The sequence below is a fragment of the Mauremys reevesii genome, linkage group 5 (assembly GCF_016161935.1).
Source record: "Mauremys reevesii isolate NIE-2019 linkage group 5, ASM1616193v1, whole genome shotgun sequence".
NCBI lineage: Eukaryota > Metazoa > Chordata > Testudines > Geoemydidae > Mauremys > Mauremys reevesii.
In genome coordinates this window covers 23024396-23047663 of record NC_052627.1, presented here as the reverse complement: position 1 = coordinate 23047663, position 23268 = coordinate 23024396, and the positions used below count along the sequence as shown (strand labels likewise).

At 40.0% G+C, this 23268-nt stretch overlaps 1 protein-coding gene across 23 annotated transcripts in view; it reads right to left on the bottom strand.

Moving 5' to 3' along the window:
* CCSER1 (coiled-coil serine rich protein 1) overlaps nucleotides 1–23268 on the bottom strand; it is a 1061579-nt gene that overhangs the window by 591868 nt on the left and 446443 nt on the right. For all 23 annotated transcript variants that reach the window (XR_005599010.1, XR_005599009.1, XM_039539953.1 and 20 more), the window contains exon 6: nucleotides 5557–5767. Coding sequence is in view for 21 of the 23 variants with exons in the window: in XM_039539953.1 (XP_039395887.1) it covers nucleotides 5557–5767 (211 nt within the window). In the remaining 2 variants the exon portion in view is untranslated. The remainder of the gene's footprint in view (nucleotides 1–5556; nucleotides 5768–23268) is intronic.

Below are 23268 nucleotides of genomic sequence, written 5' to 3'. Positions count from 1 at the left end.
TAACGCCAACAGGCTCCGGTCATTAGTGGGCAGGATCCAATCTGGGACCTCTGGAGCTTAGTGCATGAGCCTCTACCACATGAGCTAAAGCAGTGACTGCTTTAAATAAAGCAGTGACTGCTATTTCATTTACAGTTCTACGATGATACGTGGGGATACTATTTGATCTATATACGATTTCTCCTGTCTCAATCCTGCCTGTTCTTGTCATAACCTTGAATCTACTGCATTCTTTATTCTGTTTAGAATAATACATGTAAATACCTTACTTGGGATAGACAGCAACTGAATGCCCTAGTGGCCTATTACTGTAGCTTTTTATTGAACTGGATGCATTACAAATCTTCAGAGGACTCAGAACTTCTTCACTAGATTTTTTATAGAGATTGTACATTACAGATTGGAACTCTCCTAGCAGAATCAGAACATCAGTGAGCAACATCAGCTAAAACTCATTCAAGACACTCATATTTGATTTCATACACACAAGTGAGGTTTTCAGTTCTTTCCTGAGGGCAAATATGGTGCCAGCTCCCACAAGTGAATGGTTGATAGCCCCCCACACATTCAAGACATCTAAGACAACACTTAATATCTGTCAAATCCAATTATATTTACAATTTTGCCAGCTTCAACCCTGCCTCCAAACTAATACTCTGAATAAGGTCTTTGAGAAGGTTGTGTTAAGGTAACCTTATGTCAGAAGGGGGCATACACACAACATATTGTCTGGTCCAGTTTCAGATTACTTTGTTCACTGAAATTCTGTATGCACTAGGGGATTTCCTGCTTTATAGACCCTACGTGGCTGGGAGGGACAAAACATAGTGGGAAAGTGTTGAATCTATTAGTGGACATTTTCAATGCCAGTCTACTGAGGGCAAGATGTCAGCTTTCCTCAACTGAATGACTCCTAGTCACCTACTTTATTTATTTATTTATTAAATAAAAATCCCACAACAATTGCAGTCTTGTTAGCTATTGCCATGTGTTTAATCTCCTTATTCAGGATAAGATTAATGGGAGGCTAAACCCAGGGCATCACACAATTATAGCCAGGTCCAGCATATAATGTTTTCGCCTAATTTATGGCAAAACTATTGTCCATCTGTTAGGTTCTTCCACTGTAAGCAAGTGTAACAGGAAAATACCATATTGTTCTGGCCAGTATAACACTTTGGTGGCTTATAATGAAACTGTTCCTTCGGAATAGTGCTCAATGTTTAAGAACCACCATTATATTGAATAATATGTCTAATATTTTAACTGAATTAACTTCTTGTTGTTCAATAAATACAAATACACTTTCTGTGCCATTTCTTCTACTATGGATTACTTCAGCTGCAAAATAGCAACACCAAAACCCATTACAGATTAGTTATTGGTGTGTTTTTCTTGTAGATTGAAGCCAACCTCTTTTTAAAAAAATTTGAATTAAGACACTTGTAAAACATGTGGGTTTATAATGAAACATATAATATTTCAGTTTGCACCTGGCAAGACTGCCAGAAACCAAATTTTGGGCTGCTTGAATTTCCCTTATAAGGAATATAGATTTAACTTTTGCTGCATTACCTCTTTTAATTGAACATTGTTTTCTAGTGACTCTGCTTTATAGAGACTCTTGATGAAAGTGAGAGAATTTGCATTTAACTGCAGGAGAGTACAGTACTTGCTTCACAGAAATTGTTTCTGAAATTCACAATATGCTCATTTAAAAACACTCAGATACGTCAGTACTGCATCTGACAAATTTGATGGATTTTGTTTTTTTCATGGAATATTTCACTAATAGCTTCAACAGGTTATGTGTGTGTGTGCTGTTATGATAAATGGCCATACAAATTTACCCTAATTGCGAGCTCAACTGTAAAAAGTGAGTGTAAATTCATAAGATGTCAAAATAACCTATAAAAAGAAATGTTGATGGGAAAAGGTAAAAAAGCGAGAAAGACAGACTGAATTAGTCCAAACAAAGAGGCTTGCTGATATAACTGAAAGACTGTATTAAGATCATGCTTGGTCAACGAGAATAGTGTGAAACCAGAAATCCGTGAATCAAAATTGCTGTGCTGGAAACTAGGCCTAGTTGGTAGACAATATAAGGAAGAGATGGACTATTCCACCCATCACTCCCTTTTGGGGTCCCTAAAGAAAAAGACTTTGGGAGAAAAATTGGCCAGTGGAGTGAGCTTCAGGATCGTGGCTGCCACCACCCTGGAACCCTTACCCCCTTCATCTCGATCCTAAAAATATCCTGACCAGTCCAGGCTAGAGAGAGGAACCCAGCTGACACATCCACCTTCCCCAGCTCTGGCTGAATCCCAAATACCACCTGGGATGTAAGACTTTGTCCCCCACACCCCATCCTTTCCCTGCTGTGTCCTTTTTCTTCTGCACCTTATTTCTTCTCTTTCCTTTGTTTCTTCTGTCTAATAAGAATCTGGCTTAGCCAGCCAAGATTATATATTTTGCAACACTGCTGTAAGCCTACGACCAGAAAGAGGCAGCTAAATGCAGTGCCCTAATCAGCCTGATGCTGATACAAGTTTGCCAGGTCTCATAGTGGCTGATGCCGGTGTTTCTCCCACAGTGAGATTGCAGGTGAAAGTTAACACCAGTGACAAAAGCTGCATTTTCTATCTTTGTTATTCCATTTTGCGTGTTTGTCTTGTTTTGTCTTCTAGGAAATGGGATCTGATTTTAACAGCAGCAGCTCCAGTCCATCTCATCTAACTTCTCTTTTATTCAAAAGGACAGTTATTACCATCTTTGATAACATCTAAAACACTGTGAAACCAGGGGAGGGGTTCCGACTAAAAAAACAGCTAAAGGGAAATGGAGCAAGGGATGTGGTTAAAATGAAAGCCTGAATTAATATTTTACATGTAAAATGCTTTAACTCTTTTCCTTTTTTTGGTATCTTTAATAAAAGGTTAAAAGGATTTTTCATAGTGTATTTGCTATGGTATTAAGCAGGCTGAGGTGTTTGTATACCTAACCCGAACCTTGTTTAAAATTGTTTAATGTTGGACAATGTCTCAATTATGTTAATACCTTTGAGCCCACATATTCCATATAAATTAATGCAGTATAACAATGATGCTTAATCAACCAATCCATTATACAGAAACCCTAATGTATAGTTTAACAACTGCATATGAAAAGGAAAGTTATAAGAGTTTTGCTAAGATCATTAATAACTAAAAAAAAATACAAGGAAATAATCCAACATGGTTATTGTAACATTCTAAATTAAGAGAACAAAACTAAAGTAGACCTCGAAAACAGAAGCAACCTTGTGATATATAAATGATACAAATTAGTTTATCTTCAGAAAAAAAAGGACGGTATGTATATTCACATTAAAAAGTCACTGTATGTGACATTATTACTATTACTCCACACCCATCCTGTGTTTATAAATATATATTACATATATTCCTAGCCTTCAAAAAATGTTAGAAAGCATATGTAGGTAGACTTTTTTTTTTTCCTTCTGATTTTCACTACAGTGCTCCTCCTTTCCCCCAACCATCCAGGAGTCTGTGCAATCCTGTTGCTGAACTGCCTGTTCTGCTACTGGGATTTATCCCCTTACTCACAGTTCTGAGAAGATAGGAGAGTCATTGAACATTTGCAGCCTATATATTTAATAAAAAAAAATAGAGATAGGCATGTGCAGAAGGCCATCTTGATTTCAAGAGGTGGGAAAGGAGATCAGGAAGATTAAGTGAACAAGAAGCAATGAGACTTGGAAATTTAAAGTTATGGAATAAAGAGGGGTGGGAGACAGGAACAAACAGGAGGAAAAGCTAAGATTAGTTATCCAAAGGGAGTACAGTAACCTGGGAGGTGCTATACCCGTCAGTGGGAATAAGCGGGGGCCATCTTGAAGTTGTACCTTATCTTTTGCTGAGATAATTTTGTGAGTGTTTTTTTACTCATAACTTGTAGTAGAATATAGTATAACTGTGTATAAAAATGATTGTAGGCTTAAGCTTATGTCTAAAGGAAATATGATAATTCACTATGTGAAAATATTAAAGGACTCTTCCTGAGGTGAGAAATAATTAAAATGCAAATAAACCTAACTACAAGAAAGCATGTTTACTCAAACAATCCCAAGGGGTAGGCATATGTTGAAGATATAAAGGGTTATACCAGTTGAAGATAAATCTGTATGTGAAATACTCCCTACATTACCGTTATTATTAATTATCTTTATAATGGTATATTAATAATAATTATTTGCATTACAATAGCACATAGATGTCAGTCAGGTATTGGGACCCCATCGTGCTAGGAACCACACAGGTAAAATAACAAAAGGATTATTACTTTTCTAAACATGGGCAAGGCTTATACAACATTATAGTAAAACAGTGACAGTGTAAAAGTTGGCCATATGTATATTTGCATCCTAGTTTAACAGCATAATGTCTGAATTTGCTAATGATAGCTTGAAACTTGGTTTCCAAAGACCAATTTGATTGTACAAGGAGGACTCACCATTGTTACTGACATCCTATCAAGAGGCATGCAAATATAAGTAGGTAGCACAAGTCACAGTTCTGGAAAGCTCTGCATGGACTGAGAAATTTCCAAACGTCATCTGTCATCTAATAACCAAAGCTACCAACAGTTAACCTTTGCAATTAATACTCGGAGCCTATACACAATCAGTCTCACAAGAGTAGAACTTCCAAGGTTTGTATTTGTTTTTGTCTCTTTCTGTTCTCTATATTATTTACAAATGAGTATTACTTGGATCTGACCATTACTATTGTGAAACATGTGATGAATGACTGTCTAAGAGACAAGAAACACTGTATCTTGTGGGAGGACCAGAATACAGTTTGGCTTATCCAGTCCAAATTACCTAACATAGTTAACAAAGAAGAGGCTCAGAGATGCCTTAGTCTGTCTGTAAGGGTGCCAGAGTTGGCAGACACAGGGTCCATGCTAGCACCGGGGCTGACTTGTAATTTTCCCGGTTGATGTTCCGCCCCTTCTCCCAAGGCCCCACCTTCACCCTACCTCTTCCTGCCCCCACTCCGCCCCTCCCTGAGGCCTTGCTCTCGCTCCACCTCTTCCTGCTCCTGTTCCACCTCCTCTCCATGCCCCCACACTCCAAGCACCTCAAGCCCTGTGCTTGAGCCCTGGAGCACCCACAGAGTCGGCTCACTGTGTATGTTGGTCTATAGTGAACCCTTTGACGTACCAGGGCATCGTTAGCTACTGCTACAGGTTCAAAGTGCAAAATAGAATCTAAAACAGGAGATGCACAGGATGAAGCAAAACCGGATAATATAGACAATCTAGCTCACATCTATTTGCAAAGCTGCCTGAGGCATTGAGACAGCCAAAAGCCATGCTGGGAGCCTAAAGCCAGGCTGGAAGCCTACATACGAGTTGTTTCCATGTTTTTAAGACATTCTGGGCACAGAAAAATAGACTCCGTTCTGTGCTGCTCAACATTTCCCTAAACCCCTCTCCACTACCTAGCCTATTAGCACTGGCAACTACTCATCTTACAGATGATTAAACCATTACCTCTTGAAGAACTCTCTTCATTTTCAGCAGTAACGTCTTTACAGCTGTGCAATCCTGCATCATCAGTCGGAAGGGCAAAGATTCCATGCCTCCACCTTCTTCCAGGCCTGCAAAAGGCCACTCCACAGTGGGACTGCTGGCCACCTGGCTGACACGAGGACATCTAGCTTCTCCTTGGTCCACTTCCTTTGACAACTTCAGAGAGAGGTTCCTAAGATGAGAAAATATAAACAAAATTTGGCTCTGTGGTACTTTTTAGGCTCTCTCCCTTTATGACTATTTGGAGTGAAACATTGCTAACACTGAGCTTTCACTCTCTCTGTTTATAGTGCATATGATGAAGAGTTTATGAATAAACACAACCAACTTTTTGGAGAATAACTTTTTTTTAAGGACCTATCGCCAGAGGATCTAGCCATCACCATGTGCATTTAGGTAAATTTCAGATTGTTCTTGAATTGAAACCAAGCTCTCCTCCAGGTCCCACAGATAAAGCCACTGTCTTACAATGTTAACTGTAAGTGGGATATCACTTCTAAGAATTAAATTGCTGGGGATACATTTTACCCCATTTTGCTATATGCTCAAATTAAATGGATGGGCATAAGTTTATGATTAAACTGGCTACATGGGGTTCTCAACTGGGGGTCGGGACCCCTCAGGGGGTCATGAGGTTATTACATGGAGGGTTGCGAGCTGTCAGCCTCCATCCCAAACCCTGCTTGCCTCCAGCATTTATAATGGTGTTAAATAAATAAAGAAGTATTTTTAATTTATATGGGGGGGGTCGCACTCAGAGGCTATGGGAAAGGGGTCACCAGTACAAAAGTTTGAGAACCATTGGCCTACATGCAATGAAGTTCACTCTCTTGTTCATTATATTAGTTTTCCATATGGCTATAACTTAGAATTTAGCCCAACCCTTAAGGAAATTAATGAGGAGGAAAACAAAAGGAAATAGTACTCTTTATAGTTTATCCAATGTCATAATTATGTTTATTTTATGGTATTGTTTGGAAATTGCCATTTGAAAAAAGAATGAGCAATCAGAAGTTGTTAATGATCTCCATAGGTTGTGTAAGAAGAACATGGGAGAACATATGAGAAAGTCTATCAAGAGCCACTGAAATCAACAGACTCCCATTGACTTCAATGACCTATAGATCAGGCCTTGAGACAGCAAAAGAATACCATTATGTTAACCTGACATCCTACCCCATACCCAAACTATCTGATCTTGGAACAGAGCATCAGACCAAGGCACGACTCCCACTTGGATGATAACAGCTCTGAGTTCTAAATACAACACAGACTCTGAGAAGAAGCTCTAGCAATCATAAAATGATTTAAAAACAGATTATTTGGTAATTTGGTGAAATGGCAAAGCAAGTAAATGCATTATGAACACTTCTGTCCTCAAAAACTTTTTGTAACCTTCATGCTGTGCCTTTTTTACCTGGGACCAATGGGAAACAGGAAGAGAATGCTAAATGAAGCACAAACACCAGAATGTAGTAGTAGTTTGTGATATTGGTACATTAATTAATTGTTAAATTACAAAAGGGTTTCAATAGAATTACTTGTCAGATCCATACTATTATCAGAAGAATATATTATCATTAAAGATGTTAGGATAAGTGACAATGGAAATAATGCTTATTGTCCATTTAAAATACAGCTAAAATTTTCTGCTCCATTTGAAATTTTTGTAAGCAAAAATAAAAAGTAGTTGGTGTTTTGATTCTGAGTTTTACGGTTTAATATTCAATGATAAAGTAAGAAAGGTAACAATCTTCCCAATACATTTTGCTTTAATGTTAAATTTGGTTCCACAAGAACCAAAAAAAAAAAAAAAAAAGTGTTTTTTTTCCCCTGGATAAACAATTCCCACTGCCACCCTAAACAAACGGAAAATGCTATTACCAGGACAATCTCTTATGGATGGCTCATTAAGAAGTTATGAAATATGTAATGTGCATTTGGGACAATGTGCACTTGGGAAATGCACCAAAGAAGTCACTGATAAACCATGCATAGGCAAATGCTTATGATGGACAATGGAAATAAAATTTTCTAAGCCTGGCTTCTCAAGAATATCACTTGGGAATGAAATTATTTTGTTTTTCATTATTAAAATATATTGAAACAACATTTTGAGTGGAATATTTTATGTGATTCAAATGATAATCTGGGATGGATATGGTAAAGTTGTGTGAGAGCCAAGAATATTATCTAGCTGCTGATTCATGGCATTTATTAAAGCAGGCTCAGATATAAATCATGGAAGGAAAAAGAGACAAACTATCACTGAAGCATTAGTTACATGAGGAGTCACTTTTTCTCTTAAATGTTTATTTTAAAACATACTCCTATTGTGGTAATCTATATCTGAATGAGTTTAATGAAACTTACAAACACGTTGTTTGACTGAAGTAAAATGAAATAGCACATTATCCCCACCCCCACCCATTTCCTGGCTAATGACTGCAGATTGGCAACTGAAATTGCAATAGAATGTCAGCAGTCAAGAAACTAAGACAGGAACCAGAATTTCAACCTGCTATCACTCCAGAGGAGGCGGTCATGTTGCAGGCAGGATGCACCTACCGTCAGAAAGAACAGCAACAAAGGGAGTCTTTAATAGTACACCCACATTAGTAAAGACAGTTTTTTTGTTTCTCCCAGTGCCTCTGCATCAGCAGCAGTGTTCTACTTCACTTGTGGGCACAGAAATTATCACCACCCGTGGAGTACCATTATTCCAAAAAAGATATTGCTTACTAAAACCGTCATTACAAGTTTCAGACTAGCAGCCGTGTTAGTCTGTATCCGCAAAAAGAACAGGAGTACTTGTGGCACCTTAAAGACTAACAAATTTATTTTAGCATGAGCTTTCGTGAGTTACATCTCACTTCTTCGGATGCATAGAATGGAACACACAGACAGGAGATATTTATACATATAGAGAACATGAAAAGGTGGAAGTATGCATACCAACAGGAAGAGTCTAATCAATTGAGATGAGCTATCATCAGCAGGAGGAAAAAAAACTTTTTGAAGTGATAATTAAGATGGCCCATAGAAGGTGTGAGGAGAACTTAACATAGGGAAATAGATTCAATTAGTGTAATGACCCAACCATTCCCAGTCTCTGTTTAGGCCACAGTTAATTGTATCTAGTTTGCATATTAATTCGAGTTCAGCAGTTTCTCTTTGGAGTCTGTTTTTGAAGTTTTTTTGTTGCAAAATTGCCACCTTCAAGTCTGTCACTGAGTGGTTAGAGAGGCTGAAGTGTTCTCCCACTGGTTTTTGAATGTTATGATTCCTGATGTCAGATTTGTGTCCATTTATTCTTTTGCGTAGAGACTGTCCGGTTTGGCCAATGTGCATGGCAGAGGGGCATTGCTGGCACATGATGGCATATATCACGTTGGTAGATGTGCAGGTGTACGAGCCCCTGATGGCGTGTCTGATGTGATTAGGTCCTATGATGGTGTCACTTGAATGGATATGTGGACAGAGCTGGCATCGGGCTTTGTTGCAAGGATACGTTCCTGGGTTAGTGTTTATGTTGTATGGTGTGCGGTTGCTGGTGAGTATTCGCTTCATTGTGGCACTTATGTATGAAATGGAGGTGTCCTGGGAAATAAAATAAATTTGGGTCGGATCAAAACCAATTAAAGTTGACAGAAGACTTTTCATTGGTTTCTGCTTTCTTTGGTTGCCATTAAAAGGTCAATATTTACCAGTAATTGCTTCAGAGCAATAGCTCAGACACTATGGTATTTTTGCGATACTTGCAATAGGAAATATCTCCACAATGTTAGAAAACTTCTGAGGTGTCTAGCACAACTACTAGCGCAACTTTTGTTTAGTGCAAAGGAAGCTTTCCAAAACATGATTTTCACCAAGCACATCATTACTAATGTATAATTATTCTGCTATGCAATTATGTAATGTAATGTAATTTTTCACACAACTGCAATAAAGATTTAGCACAAAAAGGCTCTTCCATGAATTTGTTGTATTCCCTAACTAGTAAAACCCCCCAATGAGTTTGGTGTTGTGTTTCAACAGTCTCAAAATTAAATGTTTCAATAAAGTCATTTCAACATTTCCAAATTGACAAATTTCAAAATTTCCATTCCACAATATATTTTGAGATTTTGACTTTTCATCCTCATTCAGTATGATCAGAAATTTTGAAATGTTGGAATTGCCTGCAGGATAGAAGTTCTATTTTTCAACCATCACAGTTCAGGGCAATTTCCATGATCCAGCTTGAGCACCCACTCCAGGTTCCAGGGTCCTCAGATGTCACCTCTTGTGTGCAAACACACATCTCTCTTCTTTCTGACTGGAGTTTTTCCAGGCTCCACACTTCCCTGCCTACACTGTGAGTTCCCCAGAAAGTCAAGAGTGCCTAAGCAGGCCTGCTTTGCTTTCTCTTCAAAGCAGTGGTGTAGCCAGTTGGAGGGAGCAATAAAAAAAAAAAAAGGCTCCACCCGCTGTGGTGCTTTTACTCACCTGGTGGTGCTCCGGGACTTCGGCGGCGGGCCCTTCACTCTCTCCGGGTGCCTTCGGCGGCACTGAAGGACCCCTGCTGCCGAAATGCTGCCGAAGACCCACAGAGCGAGTGAAGGTCCCGCCACCGAAGTACCGCCGAAGACCCGGAGCACCGCCGGGTGAGTAAAATAAAAGTGCCGCAAGCAGATGGTGCCTTTTTTTTTTAATCACTCCCCCAGATGAGTACAAAGGTGCCAAGAACTTGACAAGGTGCCACTTGTGCTCAATGGGGGAGTGGCGGCTGCCCCGCTCCCCCCTTAGCTACGCTACTGCTTCAAAGGCTAACAACAGTGTTATTGCCCCCAGGTATAAGATTCCACACAGCTCTTATTGTGAACACATTACAGAAAAAACATATTAAAAACAATTAAAGAACCTACATCCATGTGAATAAGCTTACCAGAGATCACCCCCAACTCCAACAAGGGCTCAGGCAGGTGGTCAGTCCTTCAAACCCCAAGGGGTTTTTCAGTGGTTATAAGCTTATAACAGCTTTTAGTGCCAAACAGGCACACCCATGAGTCTCCTTTATAGAGTTCGGGCCTTTGATCTTGGAACCCTGGGAACAGGTAATCAGCATGCAGTCACCTTCTCTTCAGGGCTAGCTTCAAAGGACTGGGTTTTTTTTTGCATAAGTGGAGGCAAGGGGGCGATTTGCATTTATCTTACTCTAGATACACGTCACAGATCTTGTCCCAAAATGTTATTCTTGTCTGCCACATTATTCAAGATGGTCTGTTGATCACCCAGGCCATAAGGTTCTAGTGGTGTGAATCATAGTGACAAGAGCTGCATCAGAAGGACTGCTCACAACCTCCAGGCTAACTTTAAATTGAAAATGGTACTAGGTGCCACAGCTGCTATCTGCATATGGAAGATGCACAACTGGATCCAATATGACACTTCAAATTTCAAACTATTTGACAAGGATCAGAGGGGTAGCCGTGTTAGTCTGGTTCTCTAGAAGCAGCAAAGAATCCTGTGGCACCTTATAGACTAACAGATGTTTTGCAGCATGAGCTTTCGTGGGTGAATACCCACTTCTTCGGATGCAAGCAGTGGCCATACAAAAAACTCTGACAGTAGGCATGCTTACAACCCTGCCCATTCCTCTAGATGCCTCTCTAGACCTACTGCCATGATTTCTGTTTCATTTGGGTTAGGCCATAATCAAATTACCTGCATCCACTCCCTAAGTTCTGTTGGATGCTGGTAAAGCACAGAGACTGCAGTACTTACATTTAGGGAATCGGTATAGCCACCAGACAGCCCAGCTGTACTCCACAAGCATACCTAGAAGAAAATCTTCTGTTGCCATGCCGCAGCCTGTATGTGTTTGTATCTCAGAGACTTTCGAGTCACTACAGGGGAGTCGCATCTTACGCAGGGGGTTAGGTTCTGAAGTCAGCGCGTAAGGCGAAAATTGCGTATAGCTTAACGTTCATTGAGTGGAATGGCGGGCGGAATCACCTGCACAACAGGTACAGTATTTATATTGTTATTTGTCTCTTTTTTTTTCGTTTTGCCGAGCGCGTATAGTTAAAATCGCATACGTTAAATGTGCCTATGATGCGACTCCACCGTAATCTAATGAAATGGTATGTTAAACAACCAAAAGAGGTACACAGTAGTGCAGTTCTTTTTGATGCCATTTTCACTAACAAATTTCTTCCCATTCCAAAGCATTTTTAAAGGGTTTTACAGTACACAGGGGTAGGGGAGAATACGATTTACAACTTGAGCTAGTTCGAATTATTTTTACTTCTTACTCATCCTCAAACCAATTATTTTGAAGAGTTTACGGTAACTTAAACTTCCCTTACACAAAGATTCCCAGATTATGCTGAGTTTAATCTTCTTAGTTTTCATCAACCATGCTCAGGGCACTGGCATAGTGGAATTAGTTTAAACTAATACAATTGTTCCCTTAGTGTCTGCACTTCTTGATATCAGCTTAGCAACACAGAGAGCATCTAGCACTGTCCACCTCAGGAAGGCTCTACAAGCAGAGTGAAAGACCTCTGTTGGAAGCACTAAATATACCCTGTCTGCTGTCTGAGGGCTTATTTTCTAAAGCAAGAGCTCAGATAAAGCCTTCAATCTCATATGTTTTTTATATTCATTGTTAAGCAGCATTTTGGTAAAAACAATCTTTTATTCATATTTTGATCCTGTCCAGCGAGCTATACCAGAATGTACATTTCTTCTTATTTCAGAAAACTGTTATTAGCTAAATACATAGATAGCAGCAGAATTATCCTGATTTGTTTTTTTTTTTCATTCAAGCCTTTACAGGTTTACATCCCTAGCTATCCCTCCTATCCAGATTTTTTTTCTTCTTCTCACCAACTGTCAGTATTACAGCTGCATGGGATCCTGTTTCAGAAAAAAAACCAAATTACTAGTTCAATAAGGTCAATGAGGACATGCAAGACCAGAAAAAATAATTATAAATTGCTTTCTGGAACAATCTGCCTCACATATTCACCACCATTTTAAAAAAATGCTGCTCAAACATCTATATGCTTATATTATTATTTACATTACAATAGCATCTAGAAGCTACTGGAACTGGGCCTCAGTTCTGGTAGGTTCTAGGTACACATAGTAAAAGAGGGCCCCTGCCACAAAGATTTTACAATCTAAATACAGATGACAGACAAATGTTGAGAGAAAGAATGGATTATTTTCCCCATTTAACGATGGAGAACAAATGCAGTCAGGTTTTTTTTTTAAAGGTATTTAGGTACCTAAACATGCAGATAGGTTATGATGATACGGTTCTGGCAGGACCCAACTGAGAGTGCCAATTCAGGACCAATTGCTTAAACAGGGCAGTTACAGCCCTAGGCTGGGGTTTTTCCACCTCTAAGGCAAACCAAACCAGCCAGACAAAGAGGACTTCGGTTTCACCCCACTGGCTAACCACAAGTCACACAAGATTTCCTTAGACACTCCAGTGTCCCAGTATCACCACCAGTGCCACTCGTCCTGGGGATGTATGGTTATGAAAACCAACACCCCAATAAAATAAAAAGGTTCTCTCGATCCCAAAGAATCAAGCCCCAGACCCAGGTCAATATACACATCAGATCTTACCCACAAATCACGCTGTTGCCAATCCTTTAGAATCTAAAATTTAAAGGTTTATTCATAAAAGGAAAAAGATAGAGATGAGAGCTAGAATTGGTTAAATGGAATCAATTACATACAGTAATGGCAAAGTTCTTAGTTCAGGCTTGTAGCAGTGATGGAGTAAACTGCAGGTTCAAATCAAGTCTCTGGAGTACATCCCCCGCTGGGATGGGTCATCAGTCCTTTGTGCAGAGCTTCAGTTTGTAGCAAAGTTCCTCCAGAGGTAAGAAGCAGGATTGAAGACCAGATGGAGATGAGGCATTAGCCTTATATAGGCTTTTCCAGGTGTAAGAACCTCTTTGTTCTTACTGTGGAAAATTACAGCAAAATGGAGTCTGCAGTCACATGGGCAAGTTCCTGCACACCCTGCTGAATTACAAGGCATATCTGCCTCCTCTCAATTGGTCAATTGTGTAGCTGATGGTCCTTAATGGGCCATCAAGCAGGCTAGGCAGAGCTAACACCAACTTATCTGGGATGTTTCCCAGAAACACAGCACAAACTTGAAATACAGACAATATAGATCCAATACTCATAACTTCAACTACAAAATGATACAGACATACAGACAGCATAATCATAACCAGCAACCCATAACCTGGTCTTAGACACCTTATATGACCCCCTTTACCTAAGATTTGGTGCCACTACAGGACCTTGGTTGCAAACCATGTTCTATATGGTCCCAGATTATATCAATAACGTCACATAGGTACATTGTGGGATTATCAGTTAGGCACATAAAAATCTGTCCCAGAGAGACTAAGGATTTTTTTTTTCCAAAAGCACTTAGAAGCCTAAGTCCCATTTTCAAAAGTGACAAGTGCCTAAGTCAATTAGGCGCTTTTGAAAATTATACCCTGACTACCCAAGGTCACATAGGACCATCTATGGCAGAGTTAGGAACCCAGATCTCCAGACGCTCAGTCTAGTGATTTAACCACAAGACTGTGTTATCTTTCCTTTGCTTACCACAGCCAATAAGCATATATCTCCATATGCCTTCACAGCTTCTGAATGTAACGTTTGCATTGCTGTAACTGCTAATACTTTGAAAGTTGTACAGATGATGTACTATCAAATTAAAATGCATGGTATGGTAAGGTAGATATTGTTTGACATTTTACAGCTTTTAGTACTGTGCATCATTTATTGCCATTTTCATGCTGAGATTTTTCAAGGTCACCCCTTGGAAAACTCATGTACAATATCTGTCATTACCAATCTATGCACACACACACATGCACACTATAATGGCTAGTGCTGCTATAAGTTAAGGCTCTGTCAGCCTTTCCATTATAACCCCTTTTCTTTCAAAGGTTTATAACTCAGCCATAAAAAACTTCCTCTGGGCTAAAACTTGGCAATGAAGAAATATGGAAGCAAATTTAAAAAAAAAATCTGTTTTTCAGCTATCATTAAAGTACAGGAGATTAAAAAAAGATGTCATGGAGGCAGTACTAAAATACAGACATGTATAGTAGTAATTTTTCTTTCTTCATGATCTTCTACACTAGTCCAAAAGCTCGGGTGAGATTTTTCCCATCCAACACAGGGAGACAAAACAACTGAGATTCTGACGTCATCCTCCCATATATAAGGAGTTTGCCACCAAATAATTATATTTGCAAACGTTGAAAGCTACCTAATAAGACAAGGTAAAAGAGTGTAATAACTAAAAAGAATTAACCATTTGGAATAGTTTGATGGGACTCGTTAACTATCTAATTTATATGAAAAAGAATCAGAAAATGGTAAACCAGGGTGTATTTGATTGCTCCAAACTCCACTGTGCAATGCAAGTTCCAAGAAATCTGTGCCTTTGACTTTTTTTTAAACAATGTAGCAACTAAACAGATGGTTTTACCAAATATCCACTAATTAATATCTAGCTCCTCCATTCTGTCTTTTCAGAACTTGCTTTGGAGGAAACAGAGTTTTCTATTGATATAATAATATAATAAAGTCAATAGAATTATAGCAATTTTTAACAGAAGTAAACTTGTGTATCTTTCCTAGCTTTCTGTCATGCAACTTGCGAATAACAAGCTACAAGAGAGTTGCGTCCAAGTGCAGAGGATACCTCATGTCTATATTATGTACGGAATTCGATTAATCTGTCAGGAAGAAACTGTGACTATAAAAACATCTTATTTCATTATCATATAAAACAGTTAGAACCTAATGTTATTGTTAAATGAGCTTTTATGTTAAATCTCCTTTTATGTCCATTTAAGGAGAGCGTGTAATGGATTTCGAGGCATAATTTATAAGAAACTCTAGTAAATGCATTTTACTATATATTCATTTTTGAAAGCTTGCAATCTATCAGAATTCCTAACATGAAACTAATGGGATTAATCTCTTAGCTTTTGGGGAAACATTATGAAATGAAACATGTTGGAAAAATCTTAATCCCATTGACAAGTATCCAACTCCCACAATGATGTGGAAAGCCCAATAAAAAACTAAAGTTACAAAACAAAGTTAAAACCCGAGTCACGATGTTAATTAAATCTACCAGCTATTACCATAGTGTGTGCTGCTGACTCATTTTTTGAATCTAGTGCCTGGCACTGGAATTGTGAACATTGTGTATTTGACACATAGGGGTATGTGTATGTAATACACTCTCTCTCTCACTCTCTCTCTGTATAAAAGCAGCAGGGTTTTCACATGTGTGTGTGTGGGGGAGGAGGGGCTGTCATTTAGGACAATAGCTTTGCACAAATACAGAACTTTCATTTACTGTCATAATAAACAGATTCTGGCAAAGTGAGAGATTAAATAAATCATATCTTTTCCACAGTTAAAGAATATAGAGATAATGAGCTTGGTTGTGACTAGCCCTTACAGTGCACCATAGGGGAAAGGAAAAAAGAATAAGTAGTCTCCCAAGAACCAAACAGAATTGCACTAAAGCAGTGGTTCTCAATCTATTTACCATTGTGGGCTGCATCCAATACTACCTGTATGGCCCTGAGGATGTCACATTTGCAGCAGCTGTGTGTTGATGGGCCGTAAGCGGCCCACGGGCTCCAGGTTGAGAACCACTGCACTAGAGGAAGAGCAGGGCTGATCCCAGGACTTCGTCCTTGGGGAGTGCAGTCCCCCAAAGCCGCATGGAGGGACAGGGAGAAGGTGACTCCAATCCACCTACATGCCAGCCACCAAGGCTGGCCATCCATGTGGAACTGGGGGGAGGGGATAATACTGCCAACCTTGAAGGGCTGTAATTTGTGAACTTCCCATGCATAAGGAAGCTCCAAGCGACACTTTGCCTCCAGAGGCACCAAGCCTCCAGTGCTCTCTTGAGGATGATGTGATTCCATATAGGGTGACCAGACAGCAAGTGTGAAAAATCGGGACAGGGGGTGGCGGGTAATAGGAGCCTACAGAAGAAAAAGACCCAAAAATCAGGACTGTCCCTAAAAAATCAGGACATCTAATTCCTAATTCCATACCACTACTTACAATAGGCTAAGTACTATTAGCAGAAATATAGCCGAATAGATTATTAGGAGCAAATTCCCAACCATGTTTGGGGCTGTAAGCAAATGAGTTATGAGGAACAATGTGGGATTGTTTCCTTGTGAAGGTGTCACTCAGATGAATTAGAGGTCTCTCATTCATTTGAGAGGTTTCTTTTACTAGGCAGGTGTTGAAATTTGTGCACATGTGTTTTAATTAATGAAATTAATGTACTTCAGAAGCACATGTTCAATTTTTTTAATTAGACACTAAGAGACCAAAGGAAAAGAAAAAGCAATAAGCTAATTAAGTGTCTAAAATAACCTAATTGCTTTATTCTTACACAACATAATAAATCACTCAGTTCCATAGCATAAACATGTTTAAAAAAAAAATCATACGGAGAGACTTACCTGCCTTCAAGAAAAGGATATTTCAACAAGATTTCCATATTGTGTTCTCATGAAAGCCCCTTTTAAAATAAAGATTTTTTTCTTCTCATCTATAATGTTACCTGTTATGAAGGTAAAATCACAAATGTGGAGAATGGAGGCCAGTGGCAGTCTGAAAGGAAGTGTTTGGTCCATGTAGTTAAAAAGACTAAAAATCGGGGCCTAAAGTTAGGCTCCTAAGGCCATAGTTAAGCACCTGCAGAAAGTGATGAGCATCCAATTTGGAGACGTAAAGGTACAGTTAAAGCTCGTCATAGAGAAAAAATGGTATGCTAAATTTAAAGTTACGTGCTGAACTGTTTGGTGGATAAAATATTTTTGCTTCAATGCATTGCTACTTATTGTACTTAATATAAAGCTCACATAAACCATGCAAGAATGATTGTTTTATTCTCCTTGCACTACCTCATCCCATTCCAATTACTCAGGATGCAACATCCATGAGCTGTTAACTTTGGTTCTTGGACGATTACGTAAATTAAGGCTGGACTTGTTCATTTCAATTATGTGCATTCTGTTTGAGACAGGCTTTGCTCTCTGAACTTTCTCCCTGCATTAGCAGAATACGTGGAGCTACTGTAATTGTAAATGTTTGCAACGCCATATGTGTTTAAGGTTGAGACAAAAATTAAAATAGGTATTGTACTGTAAGATACATGTCTAGAAAAATAACAGTAAATCAAAAACATCTGTTTCACAATATTCTTTGCTATATGTTTTAAATTCGCTATGACCATATCTAACGCATTCTGAGCAATAAAGAGTGGTAATACTTTGGAATCATTTACTTGGACCTTAACAGCAAATGTTACCATATGTGTCATCCCAAGCTATATTAGACATGCTGGAATTAAAATACTTTTAATTTATACTTATAATATTGTCTTCTGCAAGTGGTTTGTTATAACCAGAGGAGTTATATACAGCAATAATAAATAAGTGCAATACTTGATCACTGTTGAAATGTTATGTTGCCTGTCCCAATTAAGATCAGAACTTTGCTGGCTATCTAATGACTATAGGAACAGCTGGAGCCATCCGTGTCACCATCTCTCATGATTGGTGGAATAATATGCATGACTGGAATATTGGTATAGAAGGAAACAGCTTGCTCAAGAAGGACAGGGGGAAGAAAGAGAGGAGGTGTTGCCATATTTTTATTATATATATATATATATATATATATATATATATATACACACACACACACACACTTGGACTGAGATTGAGATGGAAATAGGAGACAGATTTACTGAAAGTCTGTGGGTAAGGATAAAAAGGGGAAAAAACAAGGGTGATGTTATGGTAGGGGTCTACTACAGACCACCGAATCTGGAAGAAGAGATGGATGGGACTTTTTTTAAACAACTAACAAAATCATCCAAAGAATGGGACTTGGTAGTGAAGGGGAACTTCACCTACACAGGAAGAGGCGGATTAAAGTGTCATGAGGCCCTGGGCCACACAACAAGTGGGCCACATGCTGGACTCCTGCTTCCTCCTGCCCATTCCCACTCCACCTTTTCTGCCTGCAGTTCCGTCCCCATTCTGCCCATTCCGACTGTGGCCCCACCCAGACCCACACCATTCTGTCCCTTCCCCCCACCATTCCACACACAGTCAGCCTCATGCTGCTTCCCCACTGCGGTGCTGCAACATTGCTCTTTCTTCCTCCCCACCCGACAGCCCCAAGACCAGAGAAGATCTGTCTCCCTCCTGAGGCCACAGCCGGGCGCTGGAGCTCCTCCAGTCCCAGGGCCATAGGCGTAGTTTGACTGCTTGTCATAAACAGATAGTCTCTTTTACCTGTAAAGGGTTAACAAGCTCAGTGAACCTGATGGACATCTGACCGGAGGACCAATCAAGGGACAAAATTATTTCAAATCTCTGTGGAGGGAAGTCTTTGTTTGTGTTCTTTGTTTTGGTGGGGGTGTTCTCTCTTTGGATCTAAGAGGGGCCAGACGTATATCCAGGCTCTCCAAGCTTCCTGAAGTATTCTCTTCTATTCAGTATAGTGAGTATTAAAAAGGCGGATTCGTCTTTTGATTAATTTCTTTATTTGCAAATGTGTGTTTGCTGGAACAATATTTTACCTCTTTGCTGTACTTGTATTTATGCTAGAGTCCCTCTAGTTTTTATAAGCTGTACCCTGTAAACTTCCATCCGGATTTTACAGAGCTAAATTTTACCTTTTCTTTTTTTCTTTAATTAAAAGCTTTTCTTTTTAAGAACCTGTTTGATTTTTCCCTTGTTTGAGATCCCAGGGGATTAGTCTGACTCACCAGGGATAGGTGGGGGGAAGAGAGGAGGGGGGAAGGTGAATCCCTCTTTGCTTTAGCTTCAAGGGTTTTGAATCAAGGTAGTCTTCCCTGATGACCAAGGGAGGGAAAGTCTGGGAGGGGGAATGGTTTATTTCCCTTTGTGTTAAGATCCCAGGAGTTTGACTCTGTGTTCCCCAGAGAAAGGTTTGGGGGGACAGGGAGTGTGCCAAAACACTATATTTTTGGCTGGTGGCAGTGTTACCAGATCTAAGCTAGGATTTAAGCTTAGAAGGATCCATGCAGGTCTCCATCTTTTAGACGCTAAAGTTCAAAGTGGGGAACAAACCTATGACACTGCTATACTGGGGGGATAAAGCATACCCACGCACATGCATGCCCACAAACATGCACGCTGAAGCCGAGGTCACTGGCTCTCTCCTCCCACTTACAGTGGTACCTGGGCTGCCGGTGCTGCGGGAGACAGATATGTTCTGGTGCTGCTGTAGTTGCCTCCCTTCTAGGCCTGCTGCTGCCTAGGGAGCGTCACATGCTGGACTACTGCTTCCCCCTGCCCAGTCCTGTATCCTCTTCTCTTCCCCATCTCCTCCACGTTCCTGTCCCCTTCTCTTCTCCTCACCCCACCCCCCTTGTTCTGCCCCTCCCTCCCCTCCATGGTTGTAGAGGAAACAGGCGGGCACTAGGACACAGAAGGCAGAATCCAGCTGCTAAGGCAGGACCCGGAGCACAGGGGAAAAGCTGCTCCGTCCTGCTCCCCATAAGCCAAAGCATGTTGTGGGGTGAGGTGGGGGCAGCACTCACAGAAACTTGGTGGGAGTGGCACGTGACCCCTCTTGCTCGCTTGTGTTTGGGAGGGAAATGCCCCCACTCTGCATCCCCCAAACTACCCCTATGCCTGGGGCTGCAACTGGGTCTGGGTGCTGGGGTTTCCCCACCGCCCGGCTCTCCTGCCGGGGAGGAGAGTCAGGGCGTGGTGGCGCTCATTTTTCTGGGGCACTCCACTTGGCTGGGGGCCCTGGGCACAGGCCTCATTGGCCCAGTGGCTAATCTGCCACTATGCCCAGACATGTGCTGGGAAAATAATACAGCAGGGCAAAGATTGTCCAACAAGTTCTTGGAATGTATTAGAGACTTCTATTTATTTATTTATTTATTTATTTATTTTTTAAAAAGGTGGAGAAAGCTACTAGGAGATAGGCTGTTCTGGATTTGATTTTGACAAATAGGGAGAAACTGGTTGAGAATTTGAAAGTGATCATGAAATGATACCGTTCATGATTATAAGGAATGGTAGGAGGGGAAACAGCACAATATAGACAATGGATTTCAAGAAGACAGACTTTAGCAAACTCAGGGATTTGATAGGTAAGATCCCATGGGCAGCAAGTCAAAGGGAAAAAACAGTTCAAGAGAGTTGGCAGTTTTTCAAAGACACATTATTAAGGGCACTAGGGCAAATTACCTCACTGCAAAGGAAAGATATCAAGTATGGCAACAGACCACGTTGGCTTAACCAGGAGCTCGTCAATGATCTTAAATTAAAAAAAGAGTCTTACAAAAAGTGAAAACTAGGTCACATTATAAAGGATGAGTATAAACAAATAACGCAAGTACGTAGAGACAAAATTAGAAAGGCCAAGGCACAAAATGAGATTAAACGAGTGAGAGACATAAAGGGTGACAAGAAAACATTTTACAAATATATTAGCAACAAGAAGATGACTAAGGACAGGGTAGGCCCATTACTTAATGAGGGAGGGAAAACAATAGCTGGAAATGGGAGAAGTGCTATTTTTTTATTATTATTATTATTATTTTTTTAGTTTTCACCAAAAAGGTTGGAATTCTAACATAGTGAATGCCAGTAAAAATGAGGTAGGATCAGAGGTTAAAATAGAGAAAGAACAAATTAAAAATTACTTAGACAAGTTACATGTCTTCAAATCACCAGGGCCCCATGAACTACACCCTAGAATACTCAAGGAACTTACTGAGGAAATATCTGAGTCATTAGTGATTATCTTCAAAAAGTCATGGAAGATGGGAGCGATCCCAGAAGACTGGAAGAGGGCAAATATAATGCCAATCTATAAAAAGGGAAATAAGGACAACCTGGGAAATTACAGACCAGTCATCTTAACTTCAGTACCTGGAAATAACAGAGCAAATAATTAAGCAATCAATTTGCAAACAGCTAGAAGACAATAAGGTGATATGTGACAATCACCACGGATTTGTCAAAAACAAATCCTGTCAAACCAACTGAATAGCTTTCTTTGACAGGGTAACAAACCTTGTGGATGGGGGAATGAGGTATATGTAAGGCTTTTGATACTGTCTCATATGACCTTCTCATAAACAAACTAGGGAAATACAACCTAGATGGAGCTACTATAAGGTGGGGGTATAACTAGTTGGAAAACCATTCCCAGAGAGTATTTCTCAGTGTTTCACAGTCAAGCTGGAAGGGCCTATCAAGTGGGGTCCTGCAGAGATGAGTTATAGGTCTGCTTCTGTTCAATATCTTTATCAATTATTTTGATAATGGCACAGGGAGTACACTTATAAAGTTGGCGAACAATACCAAGCTGGGAGGGGTTGTAAGTGCTCTGGAGGATAGGATTAAAATTCAAAATGATCTGGACAATCTGGAGAAATGCTCTAAAGTAAATAGGATAAAATTCAGTAAGGACAAATGCAAAGTACTCCACTTACAAAGAAAGAATCAGTTGCACACATACAAAATGGAAAATGACTGGCTAGGAAGGAGTCCTGCAGAAAGGGATCTGGGGGCCATAGTGGATCACAAGCTAAATATGAGTCAACAGTGTAACCCTGTTGCAAAAAACATCATTCTGGGATGTTAGCAGTAGTGTAGTAAGCAAGACATGAGAAGTAATTCTTCCGCTCTACTCCATGCTGATTAGGCCTCAACTGGGGTATTGTATCCAGTTCTGAGTACCACATTTCAGGAAAGATATAGACAAATTGGAGAAAGTCCAGAAAAGTGCAATGGAAATGATTCAAGGTCTGGGAAACATGACTTATCAGGGAAGATTGAAAAAATTGGGTTTGTTTAGTATGGAGAAGAGAAGACTGAGAGAGGACATGATAACAGCTTTCAAGTACATAAAAGGTTGTTACAAGGAGGAGGGAGGAAAAATATTCTCCTTAACCTCTGAGGACAGGACAAGCAGCAATGGGCTTACATTGCAGCAAGGGCAGTTTAGGTTGGACATTAGGAAAATCGTCAGGGTACTGAACTGTCAGGGTACTTAAGCAGTGGAATAAATTGCCTAGGGAAGTTTTGGAATCTCCATCACTGGAGATTTTTAAGAGCAGGTTAGACAAACACCTGTCAGGGATGGTCTAAATAATACTTAGTCTTGCCATGGGTGCAGAGGACTGGATCAGATGGCCTCTCAAGGTCCCTTCCAGACCTGTGATTCTATGATTTTATCACATATCTCACAATATTTGGAGTTTTTACTAAAGCCCAAGCTCCTGGAGTCAAATGATTCAATGAGAATCTCATCGTTCATTATTCCTAGCCCTCACCGTTGCAGAGGAAAACTTGAAAATGCGACCCAAGTGCACCCTAAAGGCTCAGAATCCAGAAGACAAAGAAGAAGAATGTTAATAGATGTTTAAGGAATTTCATGATTTCCAGAGGCCTTATTCATTATTTTGGAATGCTTTGGGATGGTAATGTTCACCCATATGTGCACTCAGGGACCCCCCAACCTTGAGACACTTCCATTATCAAGGAAATCATCTGATTGGCTGTTGCCAAGCAAACTTCATAATCA